The sequence below is a fragment of the Gallinula chloropus genome (genome assembly GCF_964237585.1).
Source record: "Gallinula chloropus genome assembly, chromosome: 2".
In the NCBI taxonomy this organism is placed as follows: Eukaryota; Metazoa; Chordata; class Aves; order Gruiformes; family Rallidae; genus Gallinula; species Gallinula chloropus.
The window spans coordinates 115728034-115747621 of NC_140086.1; the positions used below are offsets into that span (position 1 = coordinate 115728034).

Consider the following 19588-nt stretch of genomic DNA (forward strand, 5'->3'; position numbering starts at 1 on the left):
TTCTCCCTCAGTTTCTGGGTTGACTCCAAGCAGAGTTTGTCTTACGGTCACATGGAATGAAAATTCGGATTAAAGAGACTAGAGTGAAAACATATAGGTAACTGGACAGAAATAACTGAATTAAAATTAGAAGTATTTTGGGGAAAAAAAAAATTCTGAACCAACACCCAGAGCAACAGCAGCAGAAACAATGCGCTGCCTGAAAATATATTCAAGACTCAGTTTTACATCTAGAATCCATGGTGTTGGTCCAAATAATATAGTCATTAAATCTTCCATTTTGTCCAGAAAACTATACCATTCCCTTCCCAGTTTTCCTCTGCCAATTATTCCTACTTCACTGTAGTGCTCCAGACTGCCACTCCATCAGTTTCATAGAACAAAACCCATGAATTTGTCCCAACATAGCAAAGAAAACGATTGTTAAGGAGCAGGGTCCAGAGAAAAGTTAAAAAAAAACAAACAAAACTAAAAAAAATCCAACATGGTGATAATCAGAAAAGGATATAATACTTAGAAAGAATAGAATGTATTTCTTGATACTCTCCTGGACATAGGAAAGCCACTTGGCTTTATCCTTCATGGTCAAAATTCTTAGTGTACTTACACCTGGTAGTGTATTGATGCATGTTTAATATTCAGCTTGAATGTCTTGGAATCCAAAGCCACGCAATAATGCTGAGTAATATCCACATGGGTTGGGTTTTTTTTTTCTAAAAAGAAAAGGCATCAAACATAGGCACCATAAATTGCTATGCTGTCCACATGACAACCATGCTATTGTAAAACGACATGTGACACTGCCAAAAATGTATACCACGGAGACAAAAGTCACATGCACACAGACAGGAGTGAAGTATTGCACAGCACTTGGCATGCTTACCCCTGAAAGAAGGAAGGAACAGGGAATTTCCAAGCTCACTGCCAGTTTCACACTCACAGACAAGCTCTGCTTCATCTCACAGCAGAGATTGAGACGTTAGCACAGTGCCCTCTTCTACTCATCTGGCACCAGTCACTTCCACTGCAAAACAGACATCAGTAAATACCTCCATCCCTCTGTTCTCACACTGCCTTCCTGCTCCAAACCCAACTCCAAGCTTTACGCTGCAACAGCACAAAATGTGTGCTTGGCCATACGTTCTCTTTTGCCACCTCATCTACACAGGAGAAAACCTTTGGCAGTTAAATAGAGAAAACAGTTGAGGATAGAGATATCTTGATCAGCATGGGGAAGAGGTTAGAGACATTCAAATCTTTCAACAGACACTTGCCAGAAAAGCAAATTTAAAAACCCTGCAGCCTCTAAACTATGGTATCATCCAGCTGCTACCTTAGGGATGCATCTATATTAGCATTTACTGCATTGCAGGGTTCACTTCAGGTTTAAATTAGTTTTGCATCTACACTTGGATTGTCGCAACATTGCCCAAGCTCTGGTGCAGTCAAAGCTCTTTCATGGTGAACTGAGGCTGAAGCCATGTGTTAGGAGCAGCATCTGTCTCACCCCACCTGCTACGGTGGCACAAGGCCCTCCTGTGGTTAACACTCTACACATCCACGGTGCACACCTCGGACCAGCAACTGATGGAAACACTGGTCCTGGAACCTAACAGGTCACTGCAAATCAAACCCCAATTCCTTCCTCTTTGTGCCACATCAATCAGTAATATGCAGCCTAAGTAAGTTTCCACAGGCAACTTGCCTCGGAGTCCTGCTATCATATTGCTCAAGGTGAACAGGCTTTCTGGTCTTTTCTCTCCGCCCAAAACAATTCTAAAATGCCTAACTAACATAAATTTACCAAGGACTAGAACTTCCACACAAATGCAGACCTTCACCAGAGAAAACTTCACTAAGTTAGAAAATGATCTCCAAGGACTGTACATACTAGTATTAAGGAAAAAATCCAGTGTTCAAAAGTCTATAACCAAAGTTATCGATGACTTTTAGCCTCACTATCTTTCTTCATACACTATGATGGCTAAATAGGCAAAACAACGGGGCATTTGCTATTGGTGTAGAGACTGTATAGGTAGAATGAGGCAGACAGCATCGTGCTGTCCTTGCACTATTAAGGTCCTGACCATCTTACTGCAAACACTATGTTTTGACCAATTCAGAGGTACAATGAAGAAGTTAGTCTGTGATCTTATAAAAGCAGAGATCCCACAAAAATATATGTATATGCCTGTCCAGTGAGCATTCCTATCTTCTCAATTTCATGTGTTGTTGCCCTTCTGCATGTTAATGAGCACAGACAGTAAATTTGGCTGCCACACGTACGTACACACATGCGCATATTCACACACTTTATCTTCTCACTCCATTTGTGCAGTCCTGCATATATTTATAAGTGGGCTCATATTACAAATCAGTTCAACACAAATGAACTCCTATAGTGCATATTTGTTCAACCGGGCAAATATGTCAGCCTTAAATGCCTGCATTTATATTTATACCTCTGTGATATGAATTATGCATATACATATATTAGCAAGCTCTCTGTCTCTTCTATTAAGCTTTGGGCTGGTCCCTTAGGAACTCATTATCTACTGTGAGTTTCACAAGGGTTTGATGTGACTCTACCAGAATTGTTATTGTACCTTCCCAGAAAGATTGTGATACTTTTCCCAGACACCTACAGTTCAATTCAGTGTTGACTGTTTAATTGTCTAATAGCAATGAGCATTTTTCCCACCAAGCCAAAATAGTGAAATTGAATTATCAGGAACATTACAGGGTGTTTTTTTTTCTCAGAGACAGACAGACAGAGCCATTAAACTAGCACTTGGATGGGTACTACTGGAACAGTTTCGGTGTTGTTCTTTCCCCTGGCAATCCACTCTTCTCTTTTCAAGTAGGTTTTGCTTTTGCTTTTTTTAAGCTGCCTCGGGATAGCAACTTTGCCCGATGTTGGTATCGATGTGGGAGATGAAAAGGAGTCCACAGTTCAGCTGGCTTACCCCATCCAACCACTAATACCCTGGTTAGCAGCTGAAAGGCGAGGAGAACGCTTGTGCATCACCACCCTTGTCACCTCCACGCCTCACCCCAGCAAGGCAGTTCTGCACAGTACTCCACAACACCTGTCTGAGGCCAGTAACGCTCCAGACCGTGCCAGCAGTGCATGTGGAGCAGCTTTCCCCATGCCTCAGCCCTCTGATCAGGCGCCATTGTGTGTGAGGCACCGTTGGGCATGAGGCACCACTGGGCGTGAGGCACCGTTGGCCGCATTCCCGAGCCACAACTCCCCCACACTGAGGAGGTGCCGACAGTTTGGCTTTTTCCCTACCCTCCCCACCATGGGATTTCACGATTTTTCGGCGAATTTATCTATTTCTTTCTTTCGTGAGGTCTCCCGGCCTCGGCCGGGGCAGGCGGGCCGGCGCAGGCGGGAGGGCTGTGGGCGCTGAGGCGGTGGCCCACGCGGCGCCTCGGCTCCCTCTGCCGGCCGCTACGGGGAGAGCAGCGGGAACCCCGGCCAGCTCCGGGCAGCGGCGCCGCCGCGGGAGCCTGAGCTGGGTGCGAGGCAGCACCGGCCGGGGGGGGGGGGGGTGAGGAAATGGGGACGAAGTGCCGCTCTCGGCCCAGGAGCCCTTTCTTTTGTGACTTGATGAAACCTCCGCGCACCCCCGCGCCCTGCCGAGGAGGCCTGGAGCCCGCTTCGGATGCCGTTTCGGCTCGGTGCCGGCCCCGGCCGGCGCTCCCATGTCCCCCTCGCAGCACACCCGGCTCCCAGGAGATTCACGGTGTTTTTTAAGAAACCCGGGCTGCCGCGCTCCGTTCCCGGGGATGGAAAAGCAACCTGCGAGGCTCGCTTGCCTCCAAGTTGTAAACTTGAGAATTAAGACGCAAACTCGGCACAGTCACGCAGCGCTCCGTAGCGTTCGGTCCCGCCAACCTGCCGCTCCGGGTACGGGCGGGTATTTGCCGGTGGCAGGCTGGGCTGCCCCAGCGAGCCCTCCCGAGGGTGGCAAGCACCCGGCAACCCCGGCTTGAGATTCCCTAGGCTCCCCGAATCGGAGGAGGCAGCGGGCAGGGAGGGCGTCTGAGGGCTGCGGGGACCTGGCGGGCATCGCTGCCGGGCAGCGGGACCGTGCGGCGGTCCCCGCAGCAGCTGGGGAAAGACGTTGCAGGTGTCTTGTCCCCAGTCCCATCCCCGGCTTTCTGATCATCCTTGGCACTATGTTTGGGGACTGTGGGGGTGTGGTGGTTCTTTTAATAAAACGACCACCCCATCTTCCTGAGCCAAAGGCGAATGAGTGGCCCCGGGGAGGGAAGGCTGGAAGCGCTTGTAACCCTCTGGCTGCAGCCAGAGGAACCCCCAGACCCCGCAGCTCCCACCGCCAGCAAGTGCGCTCGGGGTGAGCCCGCCCCGCTGCCGCAGCCCAGCCAGAAGCCCCTCGCCATGGTATTTGTGCGGGGGGAGCGGGTATCCACCCCGCTCAGGAGCAGTTAACACCCAAGCCAGCCTGGCTTTCCAGCTTGCCCAGGGCAAGCGCTTCCCCCCAGAGGGAGCGGAGAGCGATCGGTGGGGGCCGGCCCGCCGGGCAAAGGCGAGCCCCACGCGGCGCCCCCGCTCCCCCCACCACACACACACACCCCCAGCGCCGCGGCGGCGCCGGCCGGCGGGAGGGCGGGGAAAAAGCCCCGCTCCCCCCGCGATGCACACCCACACCCGCACCTACCCCCCCGGTCCCGGCGGCGGGGGGCTGAGCGGGTGCGGGGGGCTGAGCGGGCGGCGGCCCCGGCCTGCGTCAGAGCTGTGCAAACACCGCCGCGGCGCCCGCCGCTATTTAAGGGGCCGAGGCTGAGTCGCCACTAACTTCCCTACCTCGGCACTCACGGGCCTCGCTCCCTCCTCGGGTCCGACCTCGGGACAGCGCCGCGGAAAGGTAGGAAGTCACCCCCTCCTCTGAACGCACCTCTGATGGGGAGGGGGGTGGGCGAGGTGGTGGTGGGGGATGCTTGGCTCTTACCTACGCAGCGGCTCTGAAGGCATCCCGCTGTGTGCTGGAGGAAACGCACCCGTGTCCGGCAAGGGAGGAGAATTGAGGCTGCTCCCTGCCCGGGCGCAGGGTGCCGGCCGGTCCTCAGCGCAGGGCGGGGGTGCCCGGTGCGCTCCCGGCGGGGCGAGCGGTCCTCCCGGGCGGCCCCGCTGCGGAAGGACCAGCTACCCGGGGTGAGACCGGGTGTTCGGAGGCGTTACTGTGTACATAAATACGCATATTTGTGTGTATGTGTATATATGTAAAAATGCAGGAGTCAGGGCGGTTGAAAAGACCTCCCCGGGGAAAGGATGCGACGCGCCTTTGGTTGCTCGGTATGGAACCGGTACTGACCTTCCCGGGGCGCCACTCGGACCCTTTCCATTCATTTCCTAACCATACCGAAAGAACGTATTTTATCCATCCCAGCTGTTTCCATTCTGGCGTACGTGGTGGGCACAAACTTGTTTTTCTCCTCTCTGAAAATATGTTCGGTATACTGCTCAAACAATGGAATTATTCAAAAGTTCTCGTGTAGGTAATTCGTGTGTGTTTATACACAGAAATTACCCCTTTAGCATTAAGTATGAGGCATCTCGTTTTTCCTAATAGCTGAGAGTACTTTCTGTGTTTCCAGAAAAAACTCTTTTGACCTATATGATTAAGCCGATCTAGTAAAAACGACAGCACTTTATCTAACACTTGTTTAAAAACGCAGTTTTAAAGAAATTGCTACACTTGTGGAAAAGTATACTGTCAAGTTACACATCATTTCTTACATCTTTTAACTAACCAGCTTTTACCACCTCAGCTTTTAGATCCAATTAGGGTGGGTGTAAGGTTTTTGCTTTTTCATTCCTTGGGAGAAGTTTTGGGGTTTTTTTTCTTTCTGCCTATGATGAGGTGAAACCTCTCAAACCCTGAAGTTCAAACCAGTGAAGGGTTGGAAGAGTAAAAGGCTCTTCATAGAACTTAGCAAAACTGAGTATTTCTAATAGCAGCAAAACGCTGTAGTGTTCAAATCCTGAGCTTTTTCACAGAGCTGGAGTCATATCCCTTTAAGTTTCAATGAAATACAGCTTCCAAAAGAAAAAAATAAAAGGAAAAAAAAAGAGCAAATAAGAGTTGAGTAGATCAGGAAGAAATACAGCTAATACTACAGCTAATTACTTTTACTCCTTCCAGTGTGTCTTCCTCATATCAAGGGATATTTAACTACTTGCATACAGTTACCTACATTAAAAAATACCTACAACAACCCTAGTTTGCTCGGAAACCAGCACCCCCGAGGGAAGATGGGGGTAAGGGCAGCATTAGCGGGTCTGATAGTTTCAACAGGCTGTCGCTCCTTCTCTCCCCAGCAATGTACGGCGGTTTGTGCATCTGTGTGCTCCTCGCTGTGCTCTCAGCCAGCTCTTTCGGACAGCAAACTGCGGGCGCGCACAATGGGAATCCGCTGGCCGCTGAGCTTGAGCAGAGCTTGACAGAACAGCACCGGCACGTCCGCGCCCCGCCGTCCGCCGGCGCGCTGAAATCCGCGCCGCGGCTGGACGAGCAGCGAGCCAACATCGGCGCCTTGTTGGCCAAGTACCTCCAGCACGCCAGGAAAGGTACTGCTTTGCTCATAGCTTAACTTGCTGTACCGCTTCTGTGCCAGCGGGGCTTCCCGCAGGGATACCTCGGTGTTTCAGACAACCCTGTCAACCTCTGGCACGGATTTCTAGGGACAATAAGAGGGAGATTTTTGCCTGGCTATTCCTGAAGTAGAGGGTGTCCTTCCTATTTTGCATGTGCTGCAAAACTCCTCCCAAAAGAGACTTGTACACAGCAGCCACTGACTGAAAGCTGTGTGCAGGTAACCGAAGAAAATGTAACCTACCTATCTGGGCATAGTTCTGGTTTGTTTTTTTAACTTATTGTTTTCATAGCTCTATAGCTATTTTGGTTTATCTGAGATGCATGTTGCATCCCAGATAAAATACAGTAATTGCATTTTCTTCAACTTTTTCATTTAGTTAACTTCCTCCCTCCCTTTTTTTTTTGAAGTTAGAAGAGCAGGAGAACTCTTCTGAGGTCAAATACAGACCAAAGGGCTAACCTCGCCTCAGACAGAAATTCCTGTACCAGGGAAACCTTCTCAATATTGGATTTTCCACGTATTTGTTCCCAGAGGAAGTTACAAAAGAGTGAAAGGTTTTGAAAAGATCAGAACTCACATTTATGAACACAATACCTACAAGCAGTGATAAATGAAAGCATGTTTGCTTCAACCCATGTCAATTCCTGTCAGGTTTTTAGTGTCAGACAGCCTGAGAACACAATCTTGCAGTTACTTAAACCTCTATGTCATTTGTAACAAGGGTATGAAGCATGGGTTGAGTAAGGGAATCAGAGGGATTCATTCTTTCCATGTGGTTTATTAGTTGCTTGAGGAAACAGTGGTATTGCATACATGAACTAGCAGGAGAAGGAGTAAAGGTGGCCCTGTTGACATCTTGGACACCATGGGCAGCATAATTGCTGTAACCATTTGACTGCCAACCTCAACAAAAGCCACTACACGGGTCTTGTTTACTTGTGACAGCTTCACTCTGGTCTGTCCACAGTAGTGCAGGGCAAGAGGGCATCTGAGAAGCAAAGAGGGCTCGAGGGGAAGGCAGTTATGGGGATTACCTGACATACAGACTTCGAGAAAATAATTCACTCCCAGTCTCAGGCTGCTTAAGATAAAATTCACTTTATATATAAAGTAAGAGCTTTCTTCTCTTCTGTCTGTCCACACAATGTTATGCAGATCTTTCAACCTGCCCTTGGTGATAGATAGCCTCACTGCTGCCCTCTGTGCTTGGCACAGTCCTTGTTTTTGGTGGTGGTCTGCAGTTAATAGGCACCACGTGTGTTACCTGGCGCACTGATACGGAGCCGTATGTATTCATCTGTGTACACAGAACAGGGCCACAAGGGAAGCCACAGAAGAACCACCACCACTTTTAATATAACCTGAGAGACTTCATCTCACGTTACCCATTTGCACAATCTGCAGTAAGGGGCTTCTTGTAGCAGTTCTTACAACCTAATGGAAAGAGAATTCAGATCCGAAATCCCACAGCGCTGCGGTCGAAGCTGCTTCTGAACAAGAGTCTGGTTGCAGGAGTCCCCAAAGCAGGATCCTCATCAGCTTTCCCCAGTGCAGTCATTGTCTCCCACCTACACAGAAAACCAAACTCCTTATTCTAGTTTATGTAGCCATTGTACTCCCTTGAATATCTGGCTGACATTTCCAGAGAGCTTAACTGGATGAAGTGAAAAACCACTTTTGATTGAAGACATCTTTTGGGTAGGTGTTAATATGAGAGTGAATTTCCTGCACACATGCTAGTCAACACATATGATTGAACTCTACAAAGTGTAACTGCTAGTTACAGGGATGATTCACAGGGACAAAACAGTATTTACTTACTACAATACATAAAGCATCCCCATCAAAACACTATATATTCTTATTTAACATAAAGGTTCTGGGCAGCACTTAAGAAATCCTTGAAGTATGCTTACATCTACTGTGTTAGTCACTGTTAACCTGTCTAACCATAATACTAGAAGATTCCATCTAGGGTGAAAGAGAGCTGGGACATTTGCTAGTGTTAGCAGCCATCACTGATGGTGTTTGCCCTTGCATTTAATAGAAAGGCTGATTTTGGATGGTGCTTCCAGTTAAAACAGTGCCCGAGTTACATCCTCTCAAGAGCTTGGGGCTAGATGTTGGCCTCTTAGCCAAACTGCTCCACATGCTGCCATCCATCACCAGACATCTCTGGTGGTTTGAGGGAGGGTAGTTAAGGTGCTGTTAAGACGTTCATGTTCCTATTTGTGACCCCCCAGCTTCCCATTAATGTCATCTGCAGGCTTTCAGCATGAATCTGGCACCATGTAGAAGACACGTTGTGGCTGTCAAGTCAGTGACACCCACATTTACTATCCTCGAAGGAGCCCTTGCCAGGCCAGACCATAACAGCACCATTGTGAGCCATTACAGCCCAGAGGTCACTACAGGCTCAGACATCTGAAATACCAACATCTGAGTGATGGTTTTGCCTCTGGTGGTGCCAAGAAGCCGTTCTCATCAACTTAATTCCATACTCTGAGTTACCAATGTGAATTTCATAGAATCATGGAATGGTCAGGCCTGGAGCTGACCTTAAAGATCATCAAGTTCCAGCCCTCCTGCCATGGGGGTTTTGAGCATTTAACCTCCATCTACATTGAATCCTGATACATTGAATGTGTTCCTTCCTCACTCAAGGCTTGAGCTCAATCTGATTATTGGCATATATCAATTTTGGCTGTTCTCAGGGAGTACAGAGAGAAGTCCTCAAAACAGAGGATTGCAGCCCTCCCCCTCCTTTTTTTTTATTGCAAACTTGCAAATAGTTTGTGTCTCTCTGATGCCCTAACCAAGGAAGACAGAAAGGCTAAGGGAGGATCAATCAGAGATCAGCATCCAACCCTGCTGTGAAATTAACTCTGAATGCATTAGATAAGCAATGAAAGTACTGCTGATGTGGTAATAAGCCTTGTACAATTCCAGCAACAGACATCCCTAGCTATGATTTCCAGGCACAACTCAGTTTCAGGACTATTCCCACTCCTTTGCAAAAACTGTAGGAACTCCACCCTGCTTGTTGGTGAATTTGCACTCTGAGAGCTTCTGTACTTAGGTTTATGGCTCTTCAAGCAACACAGGACTGTGGTGGGATCTTGTCTCAGGTCTGAGCCTGCTTTCAAGTAGAGTTGTTTTGTGTCTAGAGCAACTCTCCCAGTACCAGCAAGCACATTGTGGGTCTTATAGTAAGAGTGAGAGATGGTCTGGACTTTGTTTCTCTCTCTCTAGTGGAATAGGAAGGGAAAAGGGGAACTGCACCAACATTCCCTCCCAGCTGCCAGGAGGGAGAAAATGACCAGGTTATTTTACAATAAGAACCTGAGCCACTGTCAGGACATTACCCATAGTCTGCATTGAGCCAAACAGCTTCAACCTCTGCTAAAGAGTGTGAAACAGATCAGAAAACAGATGAACCTGAAAAAACATGTCCACTTAAGTCTCTGCTCTCCCACTTTTCCCTTAGGTCCCACTGGAAGGATCTCAGTTATGGGAAACAGGGTACAGAGCATTGATCCTACGCACAGGATAACTGACAGAGACTACATGGGTTGGATGGATTTTGGACGCCGCAGTGCTGAAGAATATGAATACTCCTCCTGAAGAACAGCAAACTACAGCATCAGGATTGAAAGAAAAATAAATCACACTCCCATGTCTGTACAGAGAGAGAGAAATTAATTTGTTGTCCTCTTCGAATCGGTGTTTTAAAATATATCATGTATTTGATGTAAATTTGTCTGTAAGACTATACAATGCAATATATACATATGCAGAATTTTCCAGAAAATGTTTTCTTTCTTTTGTGGTTTCTCATACACTGATACTATATTAAAATGATTTCACTTACCCCTCCTTGTCCTGTGAACGCATGTTGCTGGGTGTCTCTCTATAAAGAGAGGTGAGGAAGATGCCTTCACTCTGCAACGTAAAACATATGCCATGTGCTGAGTAGTCAGACAAATGAGCCAATTTTAAAGGATTTCTCTAAAAAGTCCCAATAGCTGTGAACTCCAGGGGGAACTTGTACAAATATAAACACATCAGCACAACACAGCCAAGAAAAGACCAGCTCTCTTTGTGGTGACCCCCCCTTTGCAAAGCACTGGGTTATACACCGAGCCCACGTGTTTGCAGTGAGCAGTCCAAAGTAAAAGAGGAGCCACGCCAACGTGTATCACCCCACCCTGGATTTTTTTGGTTTACATTGTGAACTAAAATGGGAAAGTTCTGCCAACAGCTGCAGAGTCACAGAGTAAAGAGAGCATCCCCACCCAACCGTTCACTCGGGGAGGGGGCAAGGAAAGCTTCCTGAGGGCAGCAGCAGATGATCCTGAAGGGTTAAGAGACACCAGAGCACTCTGGTCACAGTGTGCTGAAAGGAAAGAGGTTGCTCCCAGATATCAGAGAGGCAGACAGAGTTAGCTGTTGCACACCAGTGCAGGGAGGAGGAGGAGGGATATTATGCCCAGGCCTTACCTGGCACAAAGCAAGGCAATGAGCCCCACGCTCAGAGCCAGGTAGGGATCCCATCTGGTGCACAACTGGCACCCTGGGGCCTCTGTCTGCCTTGTCCACCTTGGTCTGAGTTGGTAATTTTTGTCTCTCACTAGAAGAGATGACACATCACGTATTGGAGTCCCAAAAGATGTTCTTATCCCCACACTCTACCTCCTCCCTGGGGTATAACTCCCTCCCCAGCCATCATGAGCTGGCTGGTGTACTTCTACCCTAGATGACAGGTAGGTAGAAGGAGAGGAGGGAAGGGGTCAGTTTATTTATAATTCAACATTACAATTTGAGATCTTGCTATGATCCTGTAACAGCCCGTGCTTGTCTAGCACACATGCACGATGTCCACTGAAGTCAATAGCACTCAGTGATGAGTGACTTTTTGGGAACTTGAACCCCAAATGAGTTAACAACTCCTATCTTGATACCACTTCCCACGTGCTTCTAGAGGGAAATCCATAAATCTGATAGCAGTGTTCATCAGTTCTTGCACTTGATTTTTAAGATACTGATATTTCTAGACTTTTTTCATTGCTGCATCCACCAAAGATGTTTCTTTACTTTCATATCTTACTGTGATGTCCACAGCAAGGGCTTAGCTTCCTTTCACAAATACCAAATCTGGTTTATATAATTCATTTGGTTCATCTTTTAGCAGCAGTTCCTGAAAGATAACCCATTCCTTTTGGCCTCACCTGCCAACAGTTCACACAGTTGATTATGTCTTTCAATTTCAGCATCCTGGACTGCAGGGCAACACCCAGTTATATGGGAGTAGGTCTCATTCTCCACTTGATGACGCTGATGTGATTTAATTTGTGCCTCTTCTCTGCTCCTTCCCAGGAGTTCTCTTGTTGGGTAGATGTTGGCTCCAAGTTGTAATGGTGTCCACAAACTTCTCCAACGTGAATCCTTTCCCACAGGGCTTCAACTCCTCACCAATTGCCTCAGCACAGCTCCCTTCCATGGGGTGCAGACCTTCAGGCCCAGACTCCTCTGGCCTGGTCCCACACAGAGTCACAAATCCCCTCAGCAAACCTGCTGTGGCACCAGTTGGTCTCTCCAGGCTGCAGGTTTTGTTGCCAGGACCTTGCTCCAATGCAGACTTCCTGTGGGGTCACAGTGTCCTTCTGGTATCTCCACCCACTACGGTGTGGGGTCCTCCATGGGCTGTAGATGGTCTTTGCTCCCCATCATCATCATCCATGGGCTGCAGGGAGGCAGCCTGCTTCACCATGGTCTTCTCTAGGGGCTGCAGGGGCATCTTTCTCTCTGGCACCTGGGGCACCTCTTCTCCCTCCTCCCCCCCTTCCCCTGCACACACACCCCCCAGCCCTTTTTCACTGGCCATGGTGTCTGCACAGCTCCTCACATCTTCTCACTCCCTTCTCTGAGGGCAAAAAGTGGCTTCTAGTGGTTTGGGGTTTTTTTTAACTCCTAAATGTGATTCCCAGAGGTGCTGTGACTATCGCTGACGGGCTCAGACTTGGTCAGCCAGTTGGTGGTCATTCTCTTGGGCCTGCAAAGAGCTTCTGGCTGCTTCTTGCAGAAGCCACCCCTGCAGCCCCCCCTTCTCCACCAGAACCCCACCATGCAAAACTACACCAGCAGGCAGTCCCTTTCCACTGCCCGAGTGGAGGAATTTGCAAATCAGACAAAATGTGGCTGTTAAGTCCCAGCAGAGCAGTGACAGGCTTTTCTAGGAGTTTGGGTTTTTTTTTTTTTTAAGTTCATTAAAATTCTCTTAAAAAATGAAAAAAAAATCTGGCTGTGGGCTCCTTAAAGCTGTAATCATTCCTAAGTGCCTGTGTCAATTGAAGAGCAATTGGATTCGGCACAGCTTGAAGCCTATTTCAGCAGGACAAGGATCTCTGTAATCTTTTAAATACAAACATTATCGATTTAGGGAGTACATGCCATTCTCACATGAAAGCCCACTGCCTACCTTACAGCTAAGGACAGGCCCGAACACCGATAACTTTCAGGCCTCCTATAATTTTTCTTGCTATTCTGTGGTCTTAACTGGCTCGTTAACTGAATTAAAGGAGGTCTGGATGGCACCCAGTGAGAGCTGTAGCACAGCTGAACAATGCTAATTCTTCAGTGTGAGCACCAGCTACAGGCAACAGATCCTGTCTGTACCAGAGGAAGGCAGGAGGCATCTCACTGACATTGCTGGACTTTCAGCTCAGTGTAGGGAGCTGTCAACAAATGGGCTCAGGTGGTTGGAAGCAACAGTTAAACATCTGTGCTACAGCGTTGTGTTGTGAGGCCATCCAGTGCTTTGGAGACGTGCAAAAGGAGGGTGGGGGGAAGACCCTCAAAAGGCTGAAGTACCAGTCTTATCTCTCCAGAGAATATCCTAGGTGTGCACAGCCCAGGCAGACACATAGTTCTCTGCACCTCGCCCTCCTCTTACCTGCGCCCCAGCTTTCAGAGGTGGATAACCACGTTCCTTGCTGTGTTATGGTGAAGACATATCCAGTAAAGTTTCTGAGGTGTTGGGTATTGCAGGGACAAGAGGACCATTTCAGAGTAGAGGTACCAATTCATTTGGCCTTATGAGGTTTAGTTTATGCAGTAGTTCCATTTTGTAATTGTCCAAGTACAACTGGACAACTTGTTGGCTGAGTTTCCAGACGGCTTATGCAAGTCTTTGTTATCCCATGGCATAATTTACTGTCCTGAAGGAGAAACTAAGACACTTTCCAAACACCAGCATTGCTTCCAAAAGCAGAAACAAGTATTTCCTCCAAAATCAACTGAAATGACAAGGGTGGAACATGTCACAGAAACAAGTCCTGTACCCCAGCAGACCTCCTACCCTTGCACAATCCCCAGTTGATCCTTTTCTCCCTTGAGGAGTTCAGCCTGACTCAGCTTTTGTTTCTCTTGACCTCAGTGGGCTGCACTTATACCCTCTTTGGTTTCCCTCTGGCTTTCCTTGTCTTCACAGGCATGCTCCTTTCCCAGGAGCACAGCCTTGCAGCCCAGTTCCTCTGTAAGGCCTTTAGTGAATACTAAACCTTGGGTTTTCAGAAGTTTCTGGAGTTGGAGGCCTTTTTGAAAGCTGGGTTTATGTTCTCCTTCAGAGACGTAAGAGCCTGAAAGTCCATGTGCACTTGCTTACTAAACACCATCACCATTTACTCAGGTGGCACAGAAGCTGCATGTCTGCAAAGAAAGAAATGAACAATCCCAGCATTGCATGCATCCTCCTCTTTTTTTTTTTTAAAGATGTCAGAAAAACCCCATAGAGCACAAAAAACAAACCCCACATATTTATTCTTTCCAAAGCCAAAGATTTCAATCACTACAGGAACATTCATGCACACCAGCAGGGAGGAGTTTTGGAAGGAGAAAAGATGTGAAAAGGTAGCCCAAAAAGATGCTTTATATGTTATACAAAACTCATCCAGGACCCAGTGTTGTCCCCATGGTGCCACAGCACCCAGAAGTGACAGCAGCTGAGAGGAGCGTGCAAATAACAGCCAGTGCTCTTATCTGGAGCATCCCAGGCTGAGGCTGGAGGCAGACGGGGCTGTAGTGGGGAGAGAACACAGGGCAGAGCACTGCAGAACTGCAATGCTGGCAGTGCGGTGACACTCCGTTGATCATCCAGGGCCACCAAGATGATTAATGGAGTGGAACACCTTCCTTTTGAGGAGAGGCTGAGAGGACTGGGCCTCTTTAGCTTGGAGGAGACTGAAGGGTGGCCTTATTAATGTTTTAAATACGTAAAGGATGAGAGTCAGGATAGAGCCAGGGTCTTCTCAATGATGGCCAATGATAGGACAAGGGGCAGTGGGTGCAAGCTGGAGCATAGAAAGTTCCATGTGAGTATAAGGAGGAACTTTTTCACTGTGAGGGTGCCAGAACACTGGGACAGGCTGCCCAGAGATGCCGTGGCATCTCCTTCTCTGGAGAAATTCAAAACCCACCTGGATGCATTCCTCTGTGATTTAATCTAGGTGATCCTGCTCTGGCAGGGGGGTTGGACTAGATCTTTTGAGATCCCTTCCAACTCCTAATGTTCTGTCATTCCGTGATCTTTTAGTGTCCTGGGTCAGAGCCACGTAACAGCACAGAAACAAAGGCTCCTAAGCTTGTCTGGCATTGCAGAGTAGGGCTGATCCTTGGCTACCAAGGCTGGGAGCCGATGGTGTATTCTACCTCAGCGTACCCATTCCTTTCTCAGTGGCAGCGCTTCACTGCACCATGGGCATGGCAGAACAGCTCTCACCCCACGTGGGCGAGTGGTTTCCCAGTCTCCAGGGGCCATGGGAAGTGCTGGGAAGCACTGAGGTACCCTTCTCCAAGAAGCAGAGACAAGCCCAGTGCCTCCTGCAGGTGCAGCAAGCCTTGCCAGGACAGAAGTCCCACCACCCTCAGAGCTTACAAAACCCAGGGCAGCAAGGTACCTGTAAGGCAGCAGTTTACACAGAGCCAGCCAACATTTGTTGTGCAGTTTGTGAGGGTTTACAGCTAGTTTATGTAGGCTGTGAAAGATCATTTGAAAGCATCTATACAACCAACAGCTCCCTCAAGAAGCAGCTGGGACCCTGGGAGTGGGGTTTCTGCAGGGCTGCCCAGCAGAGCAGCAGCTGGGCTGGTGTAGAAACTGTGCAGGGAACTGCATTACGCTTAAATTTCATCACATGCAACTTACAAATCTTCCTGGGTGCAATGAAATAAGTTCACCTACCCATGTTCTGCTGCTCAGTCATTTATTTTGCCTTTCCTGGCTCATACGTCACTGTCACTTGTCCCCTGTCCCCTGATGGCACTGTCGGTGAGCTCAGGGGTTGAAGCTTCTGATCCAAGGCGGCAACCGAAGGGATTTGGGAACTGGACTTGCAGAGTCGAGTCCTCCTCACTCCCAAGAAGGTACCATGGGAGGCCACCGGCACCTGACTGTCTATCGCAAGATCCAGATAAAACACATAAGCCTGCGGAGAAGAAAAAACCCAAAACCTTATCTAATCTGAATTGCTAGTTTTTTAATCTTATTTTTTTAGATGTAATAGGAGAAAATATCTTCCAGAAAACACTCATGTCTTAATCCTGCAGTAAGACATGTGCAGGTAGAGCCTGATGGCAAAATGGTCCAATGTCAGCAGGAGTCCTTCTAGGCTCACATCTCTGAATATTTACTTTTTAAAGGAGGAGGGCAGGGCAGATCAGGTCTGCATGGACCAAACATTATCTTGACGTGGCGTTTCTCATGAACAGAACGCTGTTTTCTCCAAGCAGAACTTTTTTTCAAACCTTAAGCATCCGCTTTCGTAAACAGGTCCCACTACAAGCATTGCGTGAGGGCTTCCCTCCTCACTCCCTCTTCTGCACCCATCTCTGACAGTTCCCAGATTTCCTTCCTGTGTCACACACATATGCATCCTCCTGTGATTTAACTGAATCCCAAACCCTGCTCATCCTAAAGCCACAGGCATGCTATGGACCAGCCTTGGCTCCCACCTTTCGCTGACCCTTGTTTAAAAGTTATCCATTAACTTTCCCACCAGGAGCTTCCCCCAGGCTCAGAGCTGGGCAGACAGGAAGGCCAAGTCTCTGCGCTCACTGACACAGTCCCTGGCTGTGCCCAGAGCAGCACGGCTTGTCGCCTTGCACGGCATCGTGCTAACACAAGCCCTCCAAAAGCTTATTTTGGCATTACTGCTCTCCAGTTTTCCCTCCAGAGCAAGTATGGGATGTAAGCAGAACGGTTTCCCTCCCAACCTCCCACTCACTGCTCTCCTCTAGGCTAGCTAGGATTTAGTGCTGGACTCCCCCCTCCTCCGGGAGCCTTTTTATCACGCCTTAGCTCCCACCACACGTGCAGGGTTGGTGTTTGAGTTCCTCCTTACCTGGTGGTTAATAAGCGGGGAGTTTCCTCCCTCAGTAACAAAGACAGAACCTAACAGCAGACCTCTTGCTTGTGTCTCTTGAGTAACACAGGATGTTTCCTCCTTACTCTGTACACCCACACTTCGTCACTACAGCTTTAGCATTAGGCTAGAGAGTTCACACCCCTCTTCTGCTCAGAACACACAATCCAGGCAGCATCCAATTCTGCTCTCCTGGAGCTCAAAAGTAAAATACTGCATTCGCTTCTATATTCTATGCTTGGACCTAAGTTTCAGCAGTTTTGGTAATCTGAAAAAATCTCAAGTCTCCACCCACTTCTGCGATTTGGGAGCTTAAAAATCAAACCTGGTGACGGCCTCTTACTTTGCCTTGACCGAGAGATAAAAGCAAAGAGATCAAGGAGAAATATTACCTTAAAAGAACAGGAAAACAGTTGAATAATACACAACAATGCAACTTTTCCATTATTTTATTGATATTAGTGAAGAAAAATTTAAATTTCATCTTTCTGATGTGTTACAATTGCTTTTTCCGGTGGGTGGACAGCTTCTACTGCTTATGTAAAGGCTAAGTAATACTTCCCGATTGCATGATTAACTTCTACACTTTAAGTTCTCATATGGTATTGCTTTCTTCCTCTGGGTATATAAAATGGTCCATTAAGTCCATAATTCTTTTTTTTTCCAGAATCAACTGTTATTCTAGCTACTGTTTTAAGATACATTCAAATAAAAAGATACTTAAATTTACTTGCAATAAGTGCACACATACAACAGCAAAGAGAGCTGATGACATTTTACTAAAACAGGTTTGTTTTTTTTTTTTTAAGTTCATAGAATAAATAGAAGTCTTCAAACACATGCAGCAACTGACCCATGTGTTTTGGTTTTGTTTTTTCATTTTTCCTTTCTCAAAAAATATCCTTCATGTCCACAGCACTACTGTGATAACTACTTCATTCAGGGTGGGAAAACAAAACAAAACAACCCAAACCAAAGCAGAAACACCCACCTATCTCTCCTCACGAAGACTAAAAAGACAGTTTCATTTCTAGAAGAAAGTATCAGTGCTAATGATTTAGTAACAGTCTGGTACAAACGGCGACTCACGGCAATTACGTGTAGTGTGATTACGGTAACAAACAGGGAGCTCGATTCAGATGCCACAAGAAGTGCAAGGAAAAGAAAGCGGATGTTAAACCCTCCCTCCTCCTCACTCCTGTCCATCCCCTCTTCCCCCCAAAATACGGGTCTCAGCTCTAGAAACAAGCTCCCTCCAGTCTGCTCCAGTTCCAGGATATTTCAATGCTTTCTACAAGCACCCAGCAAAGGTTTGGGAGACACGGAGAAGGTGGTTGCGACACAAACTGGGATTACCTGGCTGTAACAACTAAAGGCTGTGTGAGGTCTTTTTGTTTCTTTTCGGAAAGAGCCAGGGTGAGGTGTTTGGTATTCGGCTTTGTTTTCCCTGTGGAATGAAGCATTCCCCATAATTGTACTTCTAACTTTGGATGAAAAAGGTTTCTCTGAAGAAAGCAAGCAGAAAATATGGGGGAGTATCCTCACCTTGCTTACAAGGCCATGGTCCTCGACATGCGTGAAACCTGAACGCCAGCGTGAAGATGGCGAGGGGCTCTTTCCGGCCTGTACCGTCCCGTTACTAAAAGGGGGGGAGGGGGTTGTGGTTCTCTGCTGAGGTTTCAATGACACACCTTTTCCTACCGCTGGCTTTGCTACATGTTCTTTTATAACATTCTTCTCTGTCGCTCTGTTCCACAACCCTGACTTCTAGGAAGTCTACTGCCACCTTTACCTCACGGGTTGTGGAAGCCGTTTTCTTTGGGGGCACCGGGACAAAGCGTGTTTCAGCGGCGGCAACACGTAGTGTAAAGCATCTTCCCCTCCCACAGTCCAGTGCAGCATCGAAAAAACAAAACAAAACAACGACAACAACAACAACAAAAGAAGTCACACAGAGTGTGTAAGCGTGCCAATCGAAACAGCGGCGGTAGGAATCCGGCAATACTCCAGGTACCCAGTATGCCAGCTGACCTCAACACAGTATTAGTTCAAGTTTAGCACCTCCGAGAGGAGGAGAATACAGAACAAGAAAAACAAAATAATAATAATAATAATAATGATAAAGTTTCACCCATTCAGGCACAAAAGCCAGGCACTCCAGTAACTCATCTCAACTCCTCTACAGAGGCAAAATCAAAACTACATCGTGTTAAACCGAGTGCTTTTATCAGCATTTAATGAAGCGCAAATGCTCCCATGCGCCGAGTGATGTAACGCGAGGTCTGACAAAACACATTCAATAGCTTCCCATGCACCTTCAGCTCAAGTGAGGCTAGCTACAGAATTCACGTTTACCCTACTCAAGTTTTTTTTGTTGGTTTTGTTCTTTCTGGGTTTATTTTTCAGTGCATCTTAAAAAAAAAAAAAAGAAAACAACAAACAAACAAGCAACAAACCCAAAACCTTTTCAAAAGGTTCGCAAGTTAACCTCAACACGGCAACCATCACGTAGAGCCTTCTGCACTCAAGTCACCAGTAAA

The 19588-nt window shown here is 47.5% G+C and overlaps 1 protein-coding gene across 1 annotated transcript; it reads left to right on the top strand.

Annotated features, from left to right (window-relative positions):
- Nucleotides 1–6354: 6354 nt before the first annotated feature.
- CCK (cholecystokinin) lies at nucleotides 6355–10254 on the top strand (the record flags this gene model as incomplete). Its single annotated transcript, XM_084260236.1, has 2 exons — nucleotides 6355–6601; nucleotides 10118–10254. The coding sequence occupies 2 exons, from the start codon at nucleotides 6355–6357 to the stop codon at nucleotides 10252–10254; spliced, it is 384 nt and encodes a 127-aa protein (XP_084116362.1).
- Nucleotides 10255–19588: the final 9334 nt, after the last annotated feature.